Source organism: Heptranchias perlo, chromosome 11 (genome assembly GCF_035084215.1).
Source record: "Heptranchias perlo isolate sHepPer1 chromosome 11, sHepPer1.hap1, whole genome shotgun sequence".
NCBI classification, from domain to species: domain Eukaryota; kingdom Metazoa; phylum Chordata; class Chondrichthyes; order Hexanchiformes; family Hexanchidae; genus Heptranchias; species Heptranchias perlo.
Window position 1 is genome coordinate 20152847 of NC_090335.1, and position 24781 is coordinate 20177627.

Genomic DNA, 24781 nt, shown 5'->3' on the forward strand with positions numbered 1-24781 from the left:
AATCAAAGTCAACATTGACATCCTCTGTGACTGTGGCCGTAGTGCACTATCCCTCCTCATCTTTATTTCAGTAGATTTTAAACACAGTTAACCACACCATCCTTCTCCAATGCCTCTCCTCCGTTGTCCAGCTGAGAGGGAATACCCATGCTTTGTTCCACTATTACCTATCCAGTCATAGCCAGAGAATCTCCTGTAATGGCTTCTCTTACTGCCCCGCAACATTACCTCTGGAGTCCCGCATGGATCTATCCTTGGCCCCATCCTATTTCTCATCTACATGCTGCTCCTTGGCGACATCATCCAAAGACATGATGTCAGGTTCCACATGTATACTGACGACGCCCACCACCAACTCTCTGGACCCCTCCACTTGCCTGTGTTGTCAGACTGTTTGTCCAACATCCAGTCTCGGATGAATTGTAAATTCCTTCAATTCAACATTGGGAAGACCAAAGACATTGTCTTCGGTCCCCGCCACAAACTCCATTCCCTTGCTACTGATTCCACCCCCCTCCCTGGCCACTGTCTCAAGCTGAAACAAACTGTTTGCAACCTCGGCATCCTTCCGACCCCATAATCCTCTCCATCACAAAGTCCACCTACTTCCACCTCCACAACATTGCCCGTCTCAGGCCATCTGCTGCTGAAAGCCTCATCCGTTCTTTTGTTACCTCTAGACTTGACTATTCCAATGCTCTCCTGGCGGACCTCCCATCTTCCACCCTCAATATACTTGAGCTCATCCAAAACTCTGCTGCATGTATCCTAACTCACAGCATGTCTCGTTCACCCATCACTCCTGTGCTTGCTGACCTGCATTGACTCCTGGTCCACCAACACCTTGATTGTAAAATTCTCATCCTCATATTGAAATCCCTCCATGGCCTCACTATTTGAACTCAATAGTGTCAGTGCTGTGCGTTCTCTGAACTGGATGGTGTCAGCGCTGTGCGTTCTCTGAACTCAGTAGTGTCAGCGCTGTGTGTTCTCTGAACTCGATGGTGTCAGCGCTGTGCGTTCTCTGAACTCGATGGTGTCAGCGCTGTGCGTTCTCTGAACTCGATGGTGTCAGCGCTGTGCGTTCTCTGAACTCGATGGTGTCAGCGCTGTGCGTTCTCTGAACTCGATGGTGTCAGCGCTGTGCGTTCTCTGAACTCGATGGTGTCAGCGCTGTGCGTTCTCTGAACTCAGTAGTGTTAGCCTCTGAAATCAGTAGTGTTAACACTGTGCCTTGTCTGAACTCTGTAGCCAGCCTAACAATGACTGGATCAAATTACACATTGCAGACAAAGGGTTGGGTGGGTACTGTCCTCCCACTTCTTGTCAGTGACAATAGCAGATTATGATAGTTCCACCACAGTGGTGGTAATAGATGTGACTGACATGAAAGGTATCCCATTGGGGAAAACATTTTTGTTTTACAGTTTAACACTTAAATGAAAGTCACAAAGAGTATAAGAACATTTTGTTATTATTTTAATAGAACAAAATTCGTAATATTTTCTGCAGCAAACAAACCAATCCCTGATGATGCTGTATTCTCTGAGTATAAATTCAGTTCTCTGATATTCCCATGAAATCACCACACCGACCTTGAACTGCATCAATCAAGTACTGTACAGTATTATTAAAACATCTATTACACAAATGGTGTGCTTGCAATAAATTCAACACATGTAGGCATAAAGTGTGCTGGTCAGACTTATCAAACTGAAAGCCGTTATTTGTAGGTATTAAACTGGCTCAGAATACAGTATAAGGCATGACATTTATGCAAGTGTTAACTGGTATTACATAACAAAACATTTTTAAAATATCTGGTGTTTATATCGTTTGGATGTATAAATAAAAAATTCTTTAGAACAATTATATCTAGAAAAGAAGTCATACTCAAAATGCTTCTTATAAAAGGTACAATTACAGATTTGACATGACACTGGATATTACAGTACATTTCTGGCATAACCGAACCATGTGATGAAACAAACAATAATCCATTTATACAGAGTCACTTAATTTGAAGCGAGTGCTCTGTTCCTTGGTTTAATCTGAATTTTCAAACTTGCCATGGTTTCATGCTCTGAAACTGAGTGTAACTATGGGATTTGTCTGTCAAATACTTTCAGCTACAAGCACTCTATACACCCGCACACTTGATCCATCTATAGCAAGCTTTGTGCATGTGTCGAACATTCAAATTAATTTTGATCACACCCAATAGATTTATAAAATACAGAAATCTATAGTACTATATAGTGCAAACAACATTTTTTCCCTTTTTAACAAAATTTGTTACATTCTACTCAGGTACAATATAAAAATTAACATTAACAATGAAATAAATACAGGGTTGAACACATATTTACGCCGCACAACAATATGTAATCACCTCAAGTCTTAACGCTTGCAACAATCAAGAATTGATGATGCTTTATTAAAAAATCGTAAGGGGATTAATATGACTAAATGGTTTATTCCACTGAATCTATAATGATTTATACTATAAGCTTTACGCATTATTAAAATAAATGTTTTTTTTAAATTGTATCTATCATTCACATTCATAGTCCATATCATCTGTACAGCAGACATGATACACGTTGGGTCACCCACTGAATTTCCTTTGTGTAGATTCAATGCTTGTAAGGCTTCTCCACAGGAGGACTGAGAAGAACATCTGCTGGTCTGAAAAGCCTACCCATAGCTCTATTATATATGTAAAGGACAATTTTCCACTTTAAGAGAATGCATCCCCTTTTTTGTCTTATAGTTTTTCTTTGACATTATACTGCCTTGTCACAAAAATACAGTATTTTCAAAATCAAGTAAAATCGTACTGTTTAAAAAAAAATGAAGAAGCTAAACCCATCATCACCTGTCAGTGTTACTGCAAATATATTTTAGTACATTGGCAGGAACAGTGATCTCCAAGTAATTATTAATTAATAGCATTGCCTAATACTATTGAGTAATGAGCGGTGGACTAAAATATTAACCTCATCCACTTGATGAAGCAAACCAAAGGAAAAACACCAGTAACGATAAACTGAAAAGAAAATTTAAACCATTATATAAAAACTTATCATTTGTCTCATAAATACTTCTAAATTAATAGAATGGCAAATATCTCAGTGCAACAGTCAAGCCATAAATTGTGGCTTGAAAAATGAATTGTGGCATTTAAACAAATAAGAAATTAAACATTTAAGAATTGTAGACTGTTACCAGAATATTGAAACATAATTTGGTTTCCAAAACATGTCTCATTTCATTTAATTTGGTAAGAACATAGGCGACTTTGCCTGCAGTAATATCACTACCCCCTGCAATTATGGTAAAAATACAGAATTTTAAACATTTTTTCATTCCATATCTATGGGACAACAGGAATTAGGATGAAAACAGCTCAAAGCTCATATTAATCTTAGAATCATAGAAAGGTTACAGCATGGAAGGAGGCCATTCCGAGCGGCTCTATGCAAGAGCAATCCAGCAAGTTCCACACCTCCACCCTATCCCCATAGGCCTGCAAATTTTTTCCTTTCAAGTACTTACCCAGTTCCCTTTTGAAGGCCATGATTGAATCTGCCTTCACCACCCCCTCAGGCAGTGCATTCCAGATCCTAAACATTCGCTGTGTAAAAAAGTTTTTCCTCATGTCACCTTTGTTTCTTTTGCCAATCACCTTAAACCTATGTCCTCTGGTTCTTGACCCTTCTGCCAATGGGAACAATTTCTCTCTATCTACTCTGTCTCGACCCTTCACGATTTTGAACACCTCTATCAAATCTCCTCACAACATTCTCTGTTCCAAGGAGAACAAACCCAGCGTCTCCAGTCTATCCACGTAACTAAAGTCCCTCATCCCTGGAATCATTCTAAATCTCTTCTGCACCCTCTCTAAGGCCTTCACATCTTTCCTAAAATGCGGTGCCCAGAATTGGACACAATACTCCAGTTGTGGCCGAACCAGTGTTTTATAAAGGTTCATCATGACTTCCATACTTTTGTACCCTATGCCTCTATTTATAAAGCCCAGGATCCCGTATGCTTTTTTAACCGCTTTGTCAACCTGCCCTGCCACCTTCAACGATTTGTGCACATATACCCCTAGATCTCTCTGTTCCTGCACCCCTTTTAGAATTGTGCCCTCTAGTTTATATTGCCTCTCCTCGTTCTTCCTACCGAAATGTATCACTTCGCATTTTTTTGCGTTAAATTTCATCTGCCACGTGTCCGCCCATGCCGCCCGTCTATATCCTCTTGAAGTCCATCACTATCCTCCTCACTGTTTACTACCCTTCCAAGTTTTGTGTCATCTGCAAATCTTAAAATTGTGCCTTGTACACCCAAGTCATTTATATCAAGAAAAGCAGTGGTCCCAGCACCGACCCCTGGGGAACACCACTGTACACCTCCCTCCAGTCCAAAAAACAACCATTCACCACTACTCTCTGTTTCCTGTCACTTAACCAATTCTATATCCATGTTGCTATTGCCCCCTTTATTCCATGGGCCGCAATGGATTACGACCTCTTATAGCACTGGTTGTATCCGCTAATGTGTAAAGAAAGCTTCGGAATAGTTAACATCAAAGTAATTCATTGCTTCAAACTGTTCTGAATTTACTTGCAGTAATTCAAACAAGATTTTAACTTTTTAAAATCTGTTTCTATGTCTGTATGGTGTCCTTCAAGTGGCAGAAAGGCCTAAGCCACAGGTTGCTGTTAATGCCACTCCTTAATGACTGACAGGACGTACACACTTAATGAGGATACTAAACCTCCGTGCTCAAGGAAATTAAACATTCTGTCTCTAAATCTAAGGGCACCTATATTTTTAATCTGCAACATTAATATACCCGATATTGCCATAAAATTGTGGGTCACATGACTAGGCCTACCTATAATTTTATTATAATTTGCTGATGTCAATCAAATGACTTTACAAGTCTTGTAATCATCTTTCATTTACATGATTACAATTTGTACAACAAAGCATAATGACTATTCATCATAGCATAAACCATTTTATGAAAGCATACTCACACCGAGACTTGTAGTTTCTTATCATCTGGCTTAGCAACAGGGAATTAACTTCACCACAGGCGCACACAAAACCCGAACGATTAGCTAAGGATGTGCCACAAATATGGCTTCTGCCCAGACATGAGCAGAAGAATTCTATGGAACATAACAGTTCCTATGCTGTTAAATTTGGGTGGGAATGGTTAAATATTCTGGAGTTTTGCTCGACTGCATGTAGATATCTATGCCGAACTTTCCCTCAGGAGATGAAATGGGAAGGCGGGGGGGGGGAGGGGAGTAACAGTCATTGATGGTGTAGGTTGTACTGTAAGGCATGATGAGCTAAATGGCCTTTTTTCAATTCATGCTTTATAATTGGTGCCACATAGGCAAGATGTATGTCAACTCAGTCATTGAGTAGTTCTGTATGGGCACATTGCAAACGGTGCATGTAACAATGTGCTTTTAGCTGGGAGATGTGTGTGGTGATGTGGGGAACATCATCAACATATGATTTCCACTCTTCCACATCATATCTAGGAAATTGAGAGTGCACTGTAATGAAATAATTCCCTGTTTTGTTTAATAACAAGAATGCAGTTAGATTACTATATAGAATTATTTATTTATGTAAAGAACATAACCACATTTACAATGCAATGATGGTGAATAACAAACTTAATCGTAGGCTAATTCACTGTGGCTACCCATTACCCATGAAGAAGATCTAAAATTGCCCAGGTTAGTTTAGAATCTGTAGATTTCTTTCAAACAATGATTTACAATCAAATACGAACCAAATTTAAAAATTAGACATAAATAACTTATTTCCTAAACACTATTATTCCAGTTTGGTAAGTTCTATTCAATTTATCTTGTTATCATTTACTCTGTCATTAAACGCTGATTTAAACAACACATTTGGCTGAACAGATTTTATATTATTATCACTGCAGAAAGTATAAGGCAGAGCCAGAAAAAGTAACCTCAATCAACACATTACAAGAGTAAACCGGACCCTGTGTGGACTTTATACATAATACTTGCTTAGCTGTATGCTTACATAATCCATCAACAACCATTTTCTTCAAATCCAACATAGATCTGGCACATTCCAAATACTTTCATAAACTGTAATAATTTTAAACAGATCTATTGAAGCAGTGTCCTTGTCAACAATATTCTCCAACACATGGATAAGCACCATGTCAGGCGCACAGTGTCACTCCCAAGTCAGGTACAGTATGCTTAGATGCAGAGCTCCTTACACTTGTAAGACATCTCCTACTGTACTAGTGTGACATTTTTCTAATTCTCACACTAGTCCTCCCATGAACTTGAATAAGATTGCTAATTTAGTGCCAAATGAGCTGCAGTTTTGGACCCATGTTCACTAGAAACCCAATTGAAGTTGCCCAAACTCATTTCAGAAAGGATACTTAAAAGTCGGCAGAGGTAGGGTTGCCAACCGTCTCCCGGAATGGGGCATGAATCTCCTGGGCACTGCTGCTGGCAGCCGGAGAGAACTTTGCATTTTAAATTTTCTGCCGCAGCAGTGCCCCCCCATCCCCCGCTCCAAGTTCCGTGACATCACCGGCTGCTGCTGCAGAGCCGGCCCCCGCTTAGGGGTGACCAGAAATGGGACCGGCTGGTTGCCGGGCGTCTGGAGGGGGAGGATAGAGCAGAGAGAGGTACAGGACTAGGTCGAACAGGGACTAGACGACAGAGGATTGGGGTTAAATGGGGGCAAGAGTGGGTGCCTGGGGACTATGGGTATGTCAGGAGATTGGAGCTCGGGGTGGGGGAGAGATTGGCAGCAAACTTGGGGTCAGGAGAGAGGGAGACATGGGCTTGGGGGAGATTGGGATACTGGGGTCAGGGGCTCGTGGGAGAGAGGGAGACTGGTGATTGGGATTCAGGGTATAGGGAGTTGGGGAGAGAATGACTCTGGGGAATGGGGATTGGGGAATTGGGACTCGGGCGGGGGGGGGGGGAGGGAGTGGTAGAGAGAGGGAGACTCGGGAATGGAGTGGATATGGAGCCCAGCATTTCCTGCAGAGCCGGGAGCAGCAGCGGCAGCAGCAGCAACGTGGTGAGTGGGAGCAGCACCAAGAGAGGAGCAGGCAGTAAAGGGGTGAGAGAAACCTGGGGACTTTACTGTAGATGGTGGGCAAATGGGAAACAAGGGGACAGAGAATTAGGATTCTCACTGGAAGAACCAAGGGTTCCCCAGAAGGAAGGATTTTGAATCAAGGGCTATTAGAGCATGGGATACTTCACCACAAGTGGCTATTGAGGCAGAGACTAGAACGTCATTTAAAAGGGAATGGGATATTTGAAAAAGAGGAATGTAAAAGCATCTGGGGGTAAATGGGGTTACAGGAGAGTTCGCCAGCACCTAAGGCCAAATGGTCTCCTCCTGTGCTGTATTTTCTATCATTCTATGAAAACTCGCCTTTACTGAGTCTGAGCCCAGGTAGTGGTTTAGAAATGTTGGTGCTGAGCTGAGTTTAGGATGATGTGCCCTGTGCCCCAAATACCGAGCTCGTTGCCCTTTGGAGGCATCAATGAGAGTTTCAGCAGAAGATGGGCTGAGGCAGCAATGTTATGGAGGTGGATGTAGCTGGCCTTTGTGATGGAGACAATATGGGGTCGGAAGTTCAAAATAGGATGCTGAGGTTGCAAACAGTCTATTTGAACCTGAGACAGTGGCCAGGGAGGGGGATGGAATCAGTGGCGAGGATGTGGAGTTTGTGTCAGGGGTCGAAGACATAATCATCCCCAATTAGGTTGTGGATTGCAAGGGCTTTGTTCGCAAGTGAACGGGTATTCTGAGAAGTAATTGGTAGAGTCCAAGGAGGCAGTGGTGGGTGGGGTGAGCAGAACAGGAAGGAGATTGGCAAGATTAGCCCATAGTGGTACACTGGACGGGAAGGTAGGTAAGAGATGAGAATGGGGCAGTTGCTGCTTGTAAGGAGGCCCCTTTGGAGAATGCTGAGTCACAGAGGGTGGATGTGGGCTTATCCAAGGGGGAATTCAAGCCAGGGATGGCAGCAGGAGAGTAGGAAGGCCGAGTGGTAGTGATGGGTTGCGGTATGGATTGGGCGGGGGGATCAAAGTACCCAAGAAGGGAGAAGTGAAAAGTGGCATGACAGAGTGACGGGAAGGGGTGGAGACAGGAGGGAAGGTCCCAAGAGGAAAAAAGAGGGAAAGACGTAATGGGCTCAGGTCTGGAACAGCAGCCAAAATGTGAAATGGAAAGGAAATGAATCTAAGCACTGTTCGAGGGGCAGAGTATCAGTCAGCACTTTGATGGAGGTTATCCAGTAGAAACAGATAGCCAAAGAAGAGTGGGACGTTGACCATGATCCAGCAGAAGATGATCCACAGATCCAAAGAAGATGTCGAGTAGCCTTATGTGTTGGCAGTGCACGCTAGTGGATCTGGAATACCAGCAAATGAGCAAGGAGTGAAACCTGAGGACCAAGAGCAGGAAGCTAGGGGAGGTTGAAAGGTAAATCCACAGGGTCAGTGCAGGTGAGTTAACAGCAATAGGAAGGTGAGGAGCACACAAGATCGAGAGCAACAATAGGAGCTGAGGAGCTGGTCCAACCCAGTCAGTGAAGGGTGATGAAGGATTACTGAAGGATGAGTGGAGTCAGCAGCCATGGGAAGCAAGTGGACAGCAGGGGAGCAGGGGAGAGGAATGCAGAGCAGGCTAGGAACCAGCAGGAACAGATCAAAGCTAGTTCAACATAGAGTGAAATAATCAGTAGAAAAGCAAAAAACTGAGCCTGTAGGAATGGAGGCAGTCCAGCAGAGAATACAATGAGTAGACGGCAGCGACCAAAATGGAGGTCAGAGTAAAGCCCAGAAACCAACAGAGAAATGGAGAAGGCGGATTTCTGTCCAGTGCCCACAAAGCAGAGTATTTTATTAGTCAATATTTCCAGGAGAGTCCTTGCAGATTTTTGATTGAGAAGGGCGTGTTTTGTTTTGCAAAGCATATGCTACAAACATTTATGTATAATCTTTCATGTTTGTAAGGATTTAATTACCAATTAAATGTAGCAACTATAGATACACAATGAGAGAGTTTGAAAAATTTGCTCATGATTTGATACCTTCTGTAAGATTGCTGCTGGAATGGTTTCTATTGAAGGATCATTTCGTGCTTTGTACAATGAAACCAGCCTTAAAGAGTGTCTGCATAAAAGGATCACCACACCCCATTCATACTAATTAACAAATCATTCTGGAACTAGACCAGCGGCCTACAAGGCCAACTGAAACCTCAAAGTTGGGGGCCAAGATTCCTGTATCTGCTAATTTTAGTACTTTGAGTATAAAGTGGTTAGTACCTGCTTAATACTCATGCTGACTTCTTCTTTAAAGTTGGTGAAGACAGGAATTTCACCCCCTTAATCACTAGATAGTTTTATCTGTAAGCTGTTCACATTTAGCAATTACAAAAAGTTCACAATAAGATGTGTGTTTCTCAAGCCATGGTTCATTCTTGCCACAGTCGTACAAAAAGAATCACTGATAAAGGATAGTCTGTGTCCGGTTATTACTTGTTGAAAAGAACATTTGGTATTTTGTTTGTTGCACTGTAATACATTAGTGTAAAATTGTATGTACATATCAAATTCCTAACACTATTGCACAATTTTAATCAAGGATAATGGTAATTTCATTGACCTGTCAATTAAAATGTAACTGCAAAGTAAAAATCCTTGTAAAAATTCTAATGTCTGTGCCATTGACAAATAATCTACGCAGATTTTTGTCAGGCAGTGAAAGTGTATTGACTTTTCAAAGCTTTAGAATTTCTGAAAATTAAACTAGTATAGAGATAGTGTGGATGCAGAGACCATGGTAAACTGTTACTCAGTTGTTTTCACCTGTTGAACCTCTAAGTTGTATGTTTTAATGGGCTTTCTGCTACTTCTGTGTGGATCAGTTCTTGATTTTCAAAGAGGGTACTGATTATGATATAGAAAGTATACGAATCTCATCAGCACATTGTGAGACTCAAGTTCAGGGTTGTGGATCCAAGCCTCATTTTATGTGAGGTTTTTTTTAAGTGCTAATTTTATTAGTAGTGTTATCAAAGCTACAACTCAAACATACTCAATGTACTCACCCCTTTAAATTGCTTCCACTTAAAACTTAACTGCAACAAAGCAACTTTCCCAGGACAAGAAGAATGAGTTGCATATTTCTGCAGTCTTGTTATATTGGATGAATAGAGAATACTGAATGTCTGGGAGTGATCATAAGGCTTTAATCTCACTGTTGGTTCAGATGATACTGTAAACTTCAATAATAGGTCTCAGATAACAGTTATAAACTGTCATAACAGTACAACCTTGAAAGAATTCTAGGAGATAGACACATGGAGACACTCATGTATACTCTCTCTCTCACACACACACACTCTCACACATTCACACACAAACTCTCTCACACACACACACAAAATTGTATTGGGGTGAAAGGAAAAGACTCGTCAGTTTTCCAGCACTGGTGGATGCTAATGGTCATTGTGTCTCACATCCACATTGAAGGGTTACTGACTGTTATGTGACTACAAGTTTACACCGATAATCAACAGTCAATTTCCAGGAAATAAACTCGTTATATATTAGAATTATTAAATATACACTCAACTTGAAGACTAAGCTCAGTATGAGTACTGCAGAAGCTGCTGTGTGGGCATGTGTTAATGTGTATGTGTGATTTTCATCCAACCCTGGCCTAATCTGGATAAAGAAACGATGTGGTGCTCATTAAAGTATGCACTTTCACATGAGATGTAAGAGAAGTTTTCAACACAATATTGCCTCAGTGTTACATTAAAAATGAAAGATGGCTTAGATAGAATGTCACTGTGCTTTAGTGAGATTGGTGGAATCTGCAAATCCTCAAGAGTCCTTCACAGGAAGCTAAACCCAGTGATTGATGACAGTGCCATCAGCTTGCAGCTCACTGTTCCATTTTTGGAAGCTGATGGCAATCACTCTATGCTGGACAGCAATCATATGAGAAGGAAGGCCATTACCAGGCAGACATTACATCATTTAGTGAAGCACACAAAGACATGGAGTCAAATGTGTGTTTACACTGGAGCAGTTGTGGTATCTTCTGGCCTATTTTACTTCTGTGGCAGCTTTACATCTATCATAAACTTGTTATCTTCCAGGTTTACTTCAGACCATTGTAGAGTTAGAATTTAAGAACAATCTAAAATACACCTATATGTGGGTCCGGACTGTAAATGCACAGTTACAGACTCCTATGGTTAGGCTGCAGCAATAACAATGTACAAATAATTCATTACCTTCTAACTGTTTAAACCAATTCCAACAAGAGTCAATCAACCGGGCAGAAAACAAAGCATTGACAGTCCTTACAAATTATACTATGTTAAATTAAATGCATGTAATATGGTATAATAAAACTAAATACCACATTTATACTACACTGGATGGATTCCGACTGGGCAGATGCCCCATGACTTGTGTGTTTAAAACAATTCCTATAAATACCTTTAAAAAATTTTAACCAGTGAAAAACAAGGAAACATTTGTTTACCAATTTCTAAGTGGTCTGAATTGCAGTTATTCCCAATTGTGTCAAGCACGTGGCAGTTGGCTGTGACGTTAAAAAAGTTTACAATGAAGTGACCTGGACTGTTTTCCAAAAGCATTTTAACCAAGGCAGGCGAGAGACTTAGCACCTGCAGAGTCAGAGGTTCAACAGGAAACATTTCAGGATAAGAAACAATATATCTTGTAACTGTAATCATCCTGTGTCAAAAAAGGCGCCTTGGCAATAAGGACACATTTATAACCACTGGCTGTTTTACTAAAGCTTCAGTCTCCTTTCTGATGTAAGGAGAAGGGAAAAAGTAATTCAAATTTGTTCCAATACAAGCTGTCAGCATGATTAAAACAAAACACTGTTAAATAAATATTCCATAAAACTTCATTACTGCAAGAATTAATTTCATAACAGATGTTCCGACCTAATCCGTATTCCAGTCCATTCTATGGGTTTGCTTTTATTGGATGTACTTCCTTAAGTACTGTAAAATAATCAAATACTTTACTTCCTTGCAAAAAAGGCAGCTAGGCGCTGTTTTTTTATTGGAAGGACATGGAAATCCTGTGAGCTCATTTTCTTTAATTTTATGCCTCTATTTTTATTGGGTTTTTTGCTGTCTCTGAGCTCGAGTTGAGATTTGACATCATAACATTGTAAAACAGACTCCTGCGATAGATCGGTCTTGTAAGAAAAGTTTTTTGTAGATACTCCAACAACAGTTTTTATTTTGCCACAGAGAATAGCTGGGCCAGCGTCTTTTACAGACACAATGACTTTTGCAGTGTCCGTGCTGCTCATGGTGTCAGTGTTACAGCCAGCTCGCGAGTCATCCCTCAGTCTACTGTAGTTTTGGTCGACTACCCACTTATGTTGGCTAGAAAACTCACAGCTATTAGACGTGCCGTGTAACACAGCCTCTACTTTCTGTGCACCTAACAGTGGCACAGCGTTAGACCAGGATTCGCTCGAATGAGATAGGGGTTCATTCAACAAATTAGCTGACAGACTAGAAGATGTATTACCTGGAAGATTCTGACTTTCTTTCATTTTCTTGGGGGTTGCAACTGATAAATCCAACACACCATCCTGTTCAATCTGTTGATAAAAAAACTCATTTTTCTTTAATACAGATGTTCTCTTCATGGAAAGATCAAGAGCCTCTGTCTCAGAGTTGAACTTACAGTTTGCATGTTGAAAATCTTGTACTCCCCGGTGTTGGATGCACTCTAAGATTTTATGTTCTTCTTTCTCATTTGAAGTCTGGGTACTTCTGCTTGTGGTGCTGCCGCTATAGGTCGTTTTTCTGTGCATGTCTGTGAATTTGTTAGGATCTGCATCCTTGGCCATGGGGATGGGAATGGGGATGGGAATGGGTATTGGGACCGGAAGAGGAACTATTACTGGATATGGAACGAGAAGAGTGGCAGGAGGAACTAACGGAGAAAACAGTCCACTAAAGTTTTGGTGTGGGGCAGAGGAAAAACTAGTGGACATGTTCTCGGGGCCTGATTGGACATTTGGTATCGGCGGCACTGCGTTCTGTGAAGGGAAAAAGTCCTGGAGAACTGTTGCAAAACCAGGGATTTGAAGAGGAGGTGGTAAATCATATTCCTGTGCTTGATTTGAAAGTTTCTGTCCCAGTGGTTGAGACTGAATGCAAGAACCGGGAGTGCCCTGAAGAATGTGGTTTTGGACAGAGTTCGCAGGACTTGGGGTAGGTGAAGCCAGCAGCAGTGGAGAATTTAAATGCTGAATCAAATGCTGCTCCAGTAATACAGACAGTGGCACTGCACCTTGATTAGTCATTACCCATGGTGCGTTACTACTAGGAGGTATCTGGGGTGTTGAACTCCCAGCCACCTGCAAGTGGATGGGTAGGACCATAGGACTGTCTCCTAAACAAATTGGCTGCAGTACTGTGGCAGCCACTTTAAGCGACACTCCACTTGGTGGGTCTGTTTGTGGTGTCATAATAGAAGATGCTGGAACAGCTACCAAGGGGGAAAGTGCTTTTTTCAGGAGACCTGTAGGATTGATATTCCACGCTTCTGCAGTGATGAGCTGAGTCACTCCATTCTCCAGTTTATTGTTTGGAATTGAAGGGGATGGAGAGTCTGTCACATCCATGGGCAGATTAGACTGAGCCTCTTTGTAAAATCGATCCATTTTGTACTGGTTCAAGCATTTCATGCTACAGAACTGAAGCTTGCTCTCACTGTCACTAGTGTCCACATATTCTTTGGTGTGGCGGATGTGTTTGCACCAATCACAGGCCTGCAAGTTAAAAAAAAATTGTTAGTCCCCAGAACCTTTTAAAGCTGCATCACCCGTTGTGACGAGCTGTAGAAGTTGCATAATCATGCGATAAAAAGCAATAAACTCTGAACAGCTCAGGATATTACACCCAAACCATGTTAGAATGCTCTAGGTTTTTTTTTAAATTGGTGTTTCTTTGTTTTCTTCCCTATCTTGGTCTACACATTCTGTACACCATCCTGGCCAAAAGACAGGGCAGACCATTAACTCTTAGCTCTCCACCAATGTCTCACTGAAACTGGCCCAGGATAACTTAACTATAAGATAAATCCAATAGGGAATTCAGGAGAAACTTCTTTATCCAGAGAGTGGTGAGAATGTGGAACTCGCTACCACAAGGAGCAGTTGAGGCGAATAGCATAGATAGCATTTAAGAGGAAGCTAGATAAACACATGTGGGAGAAAGGAATAGAAGGATATCCTGATAGAGTGAGATGAAGAAGCGTGGGAGGGGGCCGTGTGGAGCATAAACACGGCACAGACCAGTGGGACCGAATGGCCTGTTTCTGCGCTGTATATTCTCTGTAATTTTATGTAATGTAATACATTTCATTCCTCCCTATGGGGAAGCAAAGCCTGAGTCCAGGAACTTCCCATTTGGACAATGGCAGGAATGAGTATTCATGTGACCACTCTGCGGCACATTTTAGTGGATATTCATTCCGCTGTTCAACAGTGGGTAAAAGCACTTGCTGGTGTGCCACTGACATATACAGATTAGCATGGTCCCAGCTTTAATCCCTGGCATGTACCGAGTTAACTGATCTCATCTGGGGCAACAGCACAGTTGTTACAATCGGCCTCTGTGGTCCTGGGCTAGGAAAAGAAAAAACAGCCAGGGTTCCTGCTCCTGAGTGGTAATCGCTGACCTCTCCTGCAATGCAGTAGTCCCTGCTTCAAAGTGTGAGTATGTGGCTGTCAGGAGGGGACAGGATCACACTTTCCTGTACTGCCCACCGTGGTCGACCAGCCTGTCAACACTCATTGTCTAGGCGTACACATGAAACAAGGCTATTTGGGTGAGGTGCTGATGGGTTATCAATGCCTGTGGAACTGTATCCCAATATTTTAACAAGAGAAGTGCAGAAAATTTAGGGTTAAAAAAAATTGGGAAAATTATATATATTTGCTTTCAGAAGGGACTGGGTGGCACAATGGTATAATATTTATCAAACCTTATCAGAATCCAGCCCAAACAATTTAATGGTTCCTCGGTAATTTTAAACTGGTTATGTTCATCTTCTCCAATTTTATCTGGTGAGTGGTTGGGTGGATGACTTAATTGCAAAAGACTTCATTCCGCTGATTGATAACCCTCTCCTCATCCTAAAAAGAAGTGCGTCAAGTACTTTAAAAAAAAATTAATCATGTAGTGGCAAATACCAATCTTTTAAAGAGGCCTCTTCAGGGAAAAGTGCTTGGCGAGCCATTTTACGTTTGAAGATGGAAAGAGCCATCCTACATTACCATCATGATGACTTCATGCACCAGTGATGTTATCATATTCTTCGATAGAATTTACATAGTAAATAAATGAAAAGGCTTGCCAAACACTTTCTCATGAAGACGGTGCCTTATCAGTGGTGAGGCAGCACACTATACAAAATTTATTTTTCTTGATGAGTCCGAGGCATGTCCTCCAGAAATTCTTAATTTTCAACACTTTTTTGGTGCATTTTCAAACATTTTGGAATATAGATATAATACATACACACGTACGCACAAGTACACACACACACACATATATATGTACGCACACAAGTAAATTGTCCATGGCTGTCCACTAAGTTAATGAATACTTTCTTTAAATAGACACGGTGGTGATGGTTAGGAGACACACTACAGGGATGTGCTCCATAGAGTCATCTGATGGCCAAATCCTGTCCTACATGACAGGTGACATGGTAAAATTGAATGAGGAATGTTGACATAGCAATTTACAAGGGTAAATTTTGATAGAAAAGCACGACCAAAATTCCTAACCGGAAGTAAGGTTTGTGGATAGGATGTGTGAGCCCTACATAAAAGAGTTGTGATTATATAGATGTATATATTTTCTGACATGTATACAGCTTCATGACAGCATATATCCCACTATTCTGGACCAAAAACCATAACGGGAAATCATGTACTTTATGGTAATCTCTACTTATTTCTTGAATCTTACTTCTTGCTATATCAGCATATTTTCTTCTGCCTCTCACTGACTATTGATAATATTGGTAGGCATTATCACATTTATTTTACATGAGTAAACAGCTCAGTTAAAGTAGTGCATATAAAAATGTAATATGAGCATACTAATCTAAGATCACCCACAGCGATTTCTAGACTCTTTTGGTGTCAAAATGAATCATTGATAATATAATAGCATGGTATAAAAACATAGATTTTCATTGCAGTAAGTGCCACTTACTGAAAGTATCATCACTAGAAGATGGCTGACTGTACAGCCTTAACTGTTGTAATTTGTGATCTTGTGCTTTTGGAGCCTGGACCTGCCCCCTCATAAATAGACGTGGCTACACTGAGTATGCACTGAGTAGACCAGCTGTTACACTTCTCTTTCACTGGTTTTGATTTTATTGTCCTGTTTACTTTCTCACTTCACACTATCCACTGCCTGCTGTGGCTTGGAACAGTTAGCAGGTAGGGACCTATGTCACGTTGCCCTTTGTGGCCGTGCAGTGTTCTGTGTCAGATCATTATCAGAGGTGAGGTGAGAGTGACTGCCCTTGACATCAAGGCAGCATTTGACAGAGTGTGGCACCAAGGAGCCCTAGTAAAATTGAAGTCAATGGGAATCGGGGAAAACTCTCCATTGGCTGGAGTCATACCTAACACAAAGGAAAATGGTAGTGGTTGTTGGAGGCCAATCATCTCAGCCCCAGGACATTGCTGCAGGAGTTCCTCAGGGCAGTGTCCTAGGCCGAACCATCTTCAGCTGCTTCATCAATGACCTTCCCTCCATCATAAGGTCAGAAATGGGGATGTTCGCTGATGATTGCACAGTGTTCAGTTCCATTCGCAACCCCTCAGATAATGAAGCAGTGCCCGCATGCAGCAAGACCTGGACAACATCCAGGCTTGGGCTGATAAGTGGCAAGTAACATTCGCGCCAGACAAGTGCCAGGCAATGACCATCTCCAACAAAAGAGAGTCTATCCACCTCCCCTTGACATTCAACGGCATTACCATTGCTGAATCCCCCACCATCAACATCCTGGGGATCACCATTGACCAGAAACTTAACTGGACCAGCCATATAAATACTGTGGCTACAAGAGCAGGTCAGAGGCTGGGTATTCTGCGGCGAGTGACTCACCTCCTGACTCCCCAAAGCCTTTCCACCATCTACAAGGCACAAGTCAGGAGTGTGATGGCATACTCTCCACTTGCCTGGATGAGTGCAGCTCCAACAACACTCAAGAAGCTCGACAACATCCAAGACAAAGCAGCCCGCTTGATTGGCACCCCATCCACCACCCTAAACATTCACTCCCTTCACCACCGGCGCACTGTGGCTGCAGTGTGTACCATCCACAGGATGCAGTGCAGCAACTCGCCAAGGCTTCTTTGACAGCACCTCCCAAACCCGCGACCTCTACCACCTAGAAGGACAAGAGCAACAGGCACGTGGGAACAACACCACCTGCACGTTCCCCTCCAAGTCACACACCATCCCGACTTGGAAATATATCGCCGTTCCTTCATCGTCGTTGGGTCAAAATCCAGGAACTCCCTTCCTAACAGCACTGTGGGAGAACCTTCACCACATGGACTGCAGCGGTTCAAGAAGGCGGCTCATCACCACCTTCTCAAGGGCAGTTAGGGATGGGCAATAAATGGTGGCCTCACCAGCGATGCCCACATCCCATGAATGAATAAAAAAAATATCAGCATAGTACAATATGCTTCAGCAGCTTGCCCCTGAGCCATTAACTAAAATTAAAACATTTTTAGAAGTGCTCATGTCTTTTGAAAGTAGAAGTCCCTGTGGAAATTAGGGACGTTTATTGTTAAAAGGAAGCCCCAAAACTAATTGGAAAGTTGGAATTAGCAACACAGTGGCTCATTTAACCAAAAGTTCTCTTCTCAAATTCTCCGAGTATAGACTTCTTCTCGACTTGTGTCTGCCTTCATCAGTGAAGTCTGAAAGCTTCTCTACGCTTTTATCACTTCCAACAATTATATTGACTGTTAGCAACTGGCCAGCTGCAGCCACTAGTTAGGAGCAGAGCAAACCTGATCAAGTTGCTTTTTTTTCCTGTACCTAGCAACTCAACTGAGGAATTTATAAAACCCACAAAAATGAGCTCAAGTGACCAATGAGTCAAACGCTCAGCATTTCTGATTAGAAACCATGCACTCAAATACTTGAACTACTAGATTTGTAGAACTCAGAGAAACCAAGATCAAATACTACCACAGCTACTAGCATTCATTAAGAATGTCCCAAGGCTCTTTCCAAAGGCATGAGAAATAATGGCCACCAAGCCAAAGATTAGGAGAAGTGACCAAAAGCTTACTAAAAAAAGGTGGGCTTTAAAGAGGGTCTAAAAGGAGGAGAGAGGTGGAGAGGCCAAAGGGTATAGGGAGGGAATTCCAAAGAGTGAGACCTACTTAGATGTAAGGACGGCCACCAACAACCAGTGACAGATTAAATCTGGCAGAAAGCTGCCAGCAAGTTCCTATCTACCCACACCGGTACAGGATTGGTGTGTGGTGTGAATCCGAAAAAAGGGAGAGGAAACAAAGTATTAAAATGGGCAAAAATCCATCCTTCATTTGTGAGAAATGGAATAGTTATATCAAAACTCCATTGTACTTTGAAATTAAATGTTTGGCCGTCAGTCAACAGCAACTAGAACACAAAGACAAATTGAAAGTATGTTTATGCTCCTAAGATGGTTTTGAACTCGGCTGGATTACCTCAAAGTGCTAAAATTACTTATATTCAGATTTTATCATCTTTATAAAGTCATTTTATAGTACAAGATGGATTTTCCGCCCATTAATAAACCGGTAGAAAAATCTAGCCCTATATTCCAATTAAAGGAACAGAAGGGCTGATTTCACACTCAGGCCACAGTGACGTGTGTTTAGAAGTGCACGGGCACATCACACGAAGGACACGCACGTGAACACTTCACAAAATTTTGCACGATCCACTTATTTAATTAATTATTCATTGCTCCCAGTACAGATTAAACATGTATTAGGAGTGTGCAGGCCACAGGGGTAGGATATCCTGTGCGCCAGTAGATTTAAAAGGCTGCTGCTGTATCTTAAAGTGGCAGCAACAATCCCAACAGTGCAGGTTAGCGGCAAGCAAAATTTCAATTCACTGCCTCGTGGAGGGTATGCTGGAGGTTAGGGATGACAGAGGATTGCCCTTTTCACTGAGAGCCCTGGGGATGATGCTGAGGGAGGGGCAGCAAAGAAAGAAAGAATTTGTGTTTATATAGCACCTTTCGCTAACTCAGGACACCCCAAAGCACTTCACTTCAAAAGTACTTCATTGGCTGTATAGTCACTGTTGTAATGTAGGAAATGCGACAGCCAATTTGTGCACAGCAAGGTCCCACAAACAGCAATAAAATAAATGACCAGGTCATCTGTTCATCTCACGAAAGGTGAGGTGCTCTTCCTTGAGCTTCCCTTGAGCTTCATTGGATCAGTGTAAGAGGCCGAGGACCGAATGGGAGTGGGACAGGGAATTAAAATGGCAACTGACCGGCAGGTCAGGGTAATGCTTGCGGACAGAGCGGAGGTGTTCAGCAAAGTGATCACCCAATCTGCGTTTGGTCTCCCCAGTGTAGAGGAGACTGTACTGTGAGCAGCGAATACAGTATACTAAAGTGAAAGAAGTAAAAGTAAACCACGGTTTCACCTTTGAGGAACAGCACCTCATCTTTCGTTTAGGCACTTTACAACCCTCCGGACTCAACATTGATTTCAATAACTTCAGACCATAACCACTGCTCCCATTTTTTTGGACAGCAGGTGCTGGTAATGGTTCTGCTGTTGCCATTTGCAGCTCCTCTAGACCCATCTTTTGTTTCTTAACCTGTCCCATTACCACCCTCCTTGCACCATCATCCCTTTTGTCATTTAATCACTCTTGTCCTCTACTCAATCACAGACCTTCCCTTTTGTCCTTTCCTCCCCTCTTACCCCCCCCCCCCCCCACTTCCCCAGGCTCTGTACTTGCTTAAAAACTTTAACTCTTTAACTTCTTCCAGTTCTGATGAAAGGTCTTCGACCTGAAACATTAACTCTGTTTCTTTCTCCACAGATGCTGCCTGACTTGCTGAGCTTCTCCAGCATTTTCTGTTTTTATCTCAAAATCATCTGTTTTATTCCACTTTGTGAAGTTGTGAAGTAATTGGTATAATTATAATACCAGATATCAATTGCCACAAGCTACAGGTAAGAATTTTAATGTTTGAAGCTTTGTAGCCCGATCCTCCTCTCTTGCCCCCCACCCCCCCATCCGACAATCTGTCAATCAAACATCAAAGCTGCAAGCTGCCCAATGAATTTCAGATTATCTGTCTGAAATACCATATCTTTCTTTCAGGGCCCCTCACAGAATTTCTTTCCTTTGATTTGTGTAAATTAAAATAATATACAGATATCGAGGATTGTTTAGTGTAAACGTGAGAAAAGTGTAAAGATTGAGGGTCATCCTGTCACAGTCACTGTTTGCTTCTAACTACTGTGATGTAATGACCCACATCAAGGAACTCATTATAGAAGCAGTGGCACCCAGCCTTGTTCAAGTCGCCCACAATCCACCTAGCAGCCGCGAAACAACCACCCTGAACTATGACGGCCATGGTTGATTATTTTTATTGCATTTCCAATAAACTGAAACACAACTCTCCAGCTTTGCTTGCCAATTAGCGGCAAGACAACACAAATGGAATAAATAGCTGACACTATTTTTGGAAACACTTGCAGTCAGAAGACGAAAAAAATGAGCAGAGTGTTCGACACAAATAACCACAGCTGCTGAGATACTGAAAATCTGTTCAACAATAGGTTCTTTAAAACAGTTTTTTGCCTATTGCTGATCTGAAGACTATTAATGTACGTCCTCACCCACCATGTAAGTATTTGACTATTTATAATTGGACAAAATAATTTGAAAGAAAATTTAGAACCTGTGAAAAAAATACATTAAAGGCAATGTCCAGCATTTCTAAAGCCTTCAGCTACCTAGTGTATTTCATATATAATTCAGTGTTCCAATTTAGTATTTTGTAAATTAAAATTTAATTCTTAGTTTGCTATAAAGTCAACAAAAAGCTGGATTATTTGAATGATTACATCCTCTACACACCGCTAGAGTTGTGCCAGTCTAGATCACATTTTGGGCAAAGTATGAGATGGGCAACGGCCCTTGAGACATTTGCGATGTCACCGTGGTACAATGACAGGTGGGGCTCGATTTTCGGGTAGAGGAGCGGGTACGTTGGGGGCGGGGAGGCTCCGAAAATCGCTGAAATCCCAAGCTGGTTCGGAGCCCGGCACCAACCCGCCGACTTCCGGGTTCCCCAGTGACGCGTCCGGGTGCGTGAGCCTCCTGAATGTAGAAGTTCCACCGGCAGTTAAAGCTGGCGGGATGATAATTTGCATAGTTTGTCAGCTAGTTGAAGTACCTGAACTACATAATTGTCTCGACATTTTGGCAGGGGTGTGATTTTGAAGGATCCTCAGCGTGTTTCCCGTGCTGTGGGAAAGACTCCCTGTTGCAACAGACGTGTTTCAGTCAGCAGCCAGTGGGAGATGCAAATGATTATTTGACAGGTGGGGAGAAAACCTCATTTATTGCAGCAGGGCACTCTGTCACTTCAGACAAAGTTTTGGCTGCAAGATCTTTGTGTTTTCACTCAAAATTCTTACTTTCCACCCAAAACTCTGCTATTCAAACATATTTAACTACTTTGCGGACTCAAACTCACACCGTCAGGATGGGGGTGTGGGGGGGCGCCATGGCTGCATTCACCACTACATCCGAGGATGAGCAACATCACCAACCTCACCAGGCACAGCGTCCACCTCCTCCACGTGGAGCTCCACAACACAGTGCTGCGCCACAGGCACCTGCACAAGAGCATGGAGGGCAACAAGAGAGAGCGACATCGCAGGAGGCACTACCCTCACAAGAGGATCTACAGGCCGAGGTTCAGCTTCCTGGACCTCTCTGAGCAGCAGTGCATTCGGAGGCTCAGAGTCAGTCGCCAGGTAGTTGCAGACATCTGCAGCCTTCTTCATGCCGAGCTGCTCCCGGCTGGGCCGAGCAGCACCTCCCTACCTGTCGCTGTCAAAGTCACCACTGCCCTCAACTTCTTCGCCTCCGGATCATTCCAGGTGCCACCGGGACATTGCTGGGGTCTCTCAGTCATCTGCACACAAGTGCATAAGGCAGGTCACCGACGGTTTGTTTCACAGGGCCTCGCACTACGTCAACTTCCCCATGGATGACCTCAGCCAGATGGAGAGGGCGGTGGGATTCAACGCTGTGGCTGGCTTCCCACGGGTTCAGGTATAATCCATTGCACCCAAATAGCAATCCGAGCACCTCCACACGAGCCAGGACTGTTCATCAACAGGTAGGGCTATAACTCCATCAACACTCAGCTCATTTGTGACCACCGCAAGAGATTCCTTCACGTGTGCGCCAGATTCCCCGGCAGCTGCCACGATTCCTTCATCCTCCGGGAGTCCAACATCCCGCCCCTCTTCCACGCACTGAACACCCTTAAGGGCTGGCTCCTCGGGGACAAGGGATACCCCCTGCACACGTGGCTCATGATAACTCTGAGGAACCCCATCACTGAGCAACAGTGTCGATATAACGATAACCACATCACCACCAGGTCTACAATTGAGCATGTTATAGGGCTGCTCAAGATGCATTTCAGGTGCCTTGATCGTTCTGGGGGAGCGTTTCAATACGCACCAGACAGATTGGGACACATTATAGTCGTGTGTTGTATCCTGCATAACACGGCACAACAGAGAGGGGTGCTGCTAGTGGAGGCCCCATCCACATCTGCCACCCACATTGAGGAGGAGGAGGAGGAGGAGCAGGAGTAACCAATGGGCAGAACAGCGGCTCACCTGGCTGCTCGTGAGGCCTGAGAGTCACTGATATGTGAACGGTGCCCCTAACATCAGACAGTGTGAAGAGTCCAGTCCTCACACCACCTGGATAGAGCAGCGGCCACACCAGTAGCCCCCCTACCCCTCCCTGCACAAAACAGTCCTGCAATTACACATACATCCACTGCAGAGTGACCCAATGGGTGGCATCAAGTGCCGGCGTTCATGGTGAACCTCATGAAAGGGCCTTATTACAGAAGCCAGTCAAGAATGGCCAAGACGTAGCAGTAGTGGTGACAATAATATTATTTAATGTAAGTTTAGCAAAAAGCAAATATAAATAAAAAACCTGACTAACCACCAAACACCCTTTTGCATCTCCTTTGTACTTACAAAACCTTCGTCTTTCACTTCTGACTACTTCCACATGGTGCCTCCCCTGTGGCTGCAGCAGAGGTAGTGGCAGGTTGCTCTTGTTCATGCCCTGACCAATTAGATGCTTTGGGCCTACGCCCTCTGGGTTTCGGTGCCCGTAAGGGCCCCTCCAAAGACTGCTCCACCTGCACCTGTGCAGGGGCAGATTTGGCCACCTGGAGAAGAGGCAGCATTGCGGGTACTGGTTGAGAGGGAGGCAACGGGTGAGACGTGGGGGCGCTTTGAGTGGCGTCCCCACTTCCATGTCCCCTTTCACCATAATCCCTCCCCTGGGCCAGGCCCACACCACTCCTACCACTCTGCTGGACAACAGTATGGAGGACATATGTGAAGCCTTCTAAGGCCAGTGCTAGTGTATCTGCCTGCCTGTTTAAGGTGGCAGAATGTTGTTCACTGTGAGTCCGAACGGCCGTCGTCAGGACCTGAATGGACTCATTTTTGAGCCGTGCTTGAAGCTCAATGGAGGCCAGCCTTCCCTCCATCACAGACATTTCCGCACTTACCCACAACAGTATCTCAGCGATACCCTCACGTCCCTGTGACACTATCTCAGAGATTCCCTCCTGTACCTGTGCCACCATTCCACTCATGCAGGAGTTGGACTCCTCCATCCTCTGCGCGATTGTGGAGAGTGCGCGTGGCACCTGTTCCAGCACCTCACAAATGTGCTGCTGCCCCTCGATCATTCTCCTTTTAAAGGATGGCCCCCAGGGTTCAGCATCTGTGTCCAGCTGAGCAGAGCCTGGAGTGGAGTGCTCCCACTGACGCGGACTCTCCACAGCTGCCCCTGCCACCAGTATCTGCTCGTGCTCACGTGTGTGGTAACTCACCATGTGCGACCCCAACTAACTGCGGACGGGGAACCACTGAGGTGTGAGTATCTGCGCCGGTGGATGGTTCGCTCAGATGTGACGGTGCACCCTCAGAGACTAGCAGGTCCTCTGAGGAATCGGACTCTGCTGTCGCAGCGGTCACTGAAGGCCCTGTAAGAGAACAGAAGGCAATATTAAGCTTGATCACAGATGTGTCATGTTGCGATGAGCATACTGAGGTGCTGGAGATGGCAAGGCATGTTAACGTCAATTGATATTGTGTGTGCTGTATATTAAAGTTCTGTCACCAGACGTTTGTCGGGTGCCAGTCCCGACGGACAGGCGCTCGAGGGTGCGGCTCAGCTCCAGCGCCTCCTGCTCGGAGTCTGTGAGCATGACGGTTTGTTGTGGCCCCCCTCCGATCCTCGCCCTCTCCCGTGCATTCTGGGCTCTCTTCTCGTATAA

The 24781-nt window shown here is 43.6% G+C and overlaps 1 protein-coding gene across 1 annotated transcript; it reads right to left on the minus strand.

Moving 5' to 3' along the window:
* Window positions 1-1466: 1466 nt before the first annotated feature.
* si:ch211-161f7.2 (retinoic acid-induced protein 2) lies at window positions 1467-24483 on the minus strand. Its single transcript, XM_067992663.1, has 2 exons — window positions 24335-24483; window positions 1467-13913 (listed from the first exon to the last, which is right to left on the minus strand). The coding sequence occupies exons 1-2, from the start codon at window positions 24335-24337 to the stop codon at window positions 12141-12143; spliced, it is 1776 nt and encodes a 591-aa protein (XP_067848764.1). The 5' UTR covers window positions 24338-24483; the 3' UTR covers window positions 1467-12140.
* Between the last annotated feature and the right edge of the window lie 298 nt (window positions 24484-24781).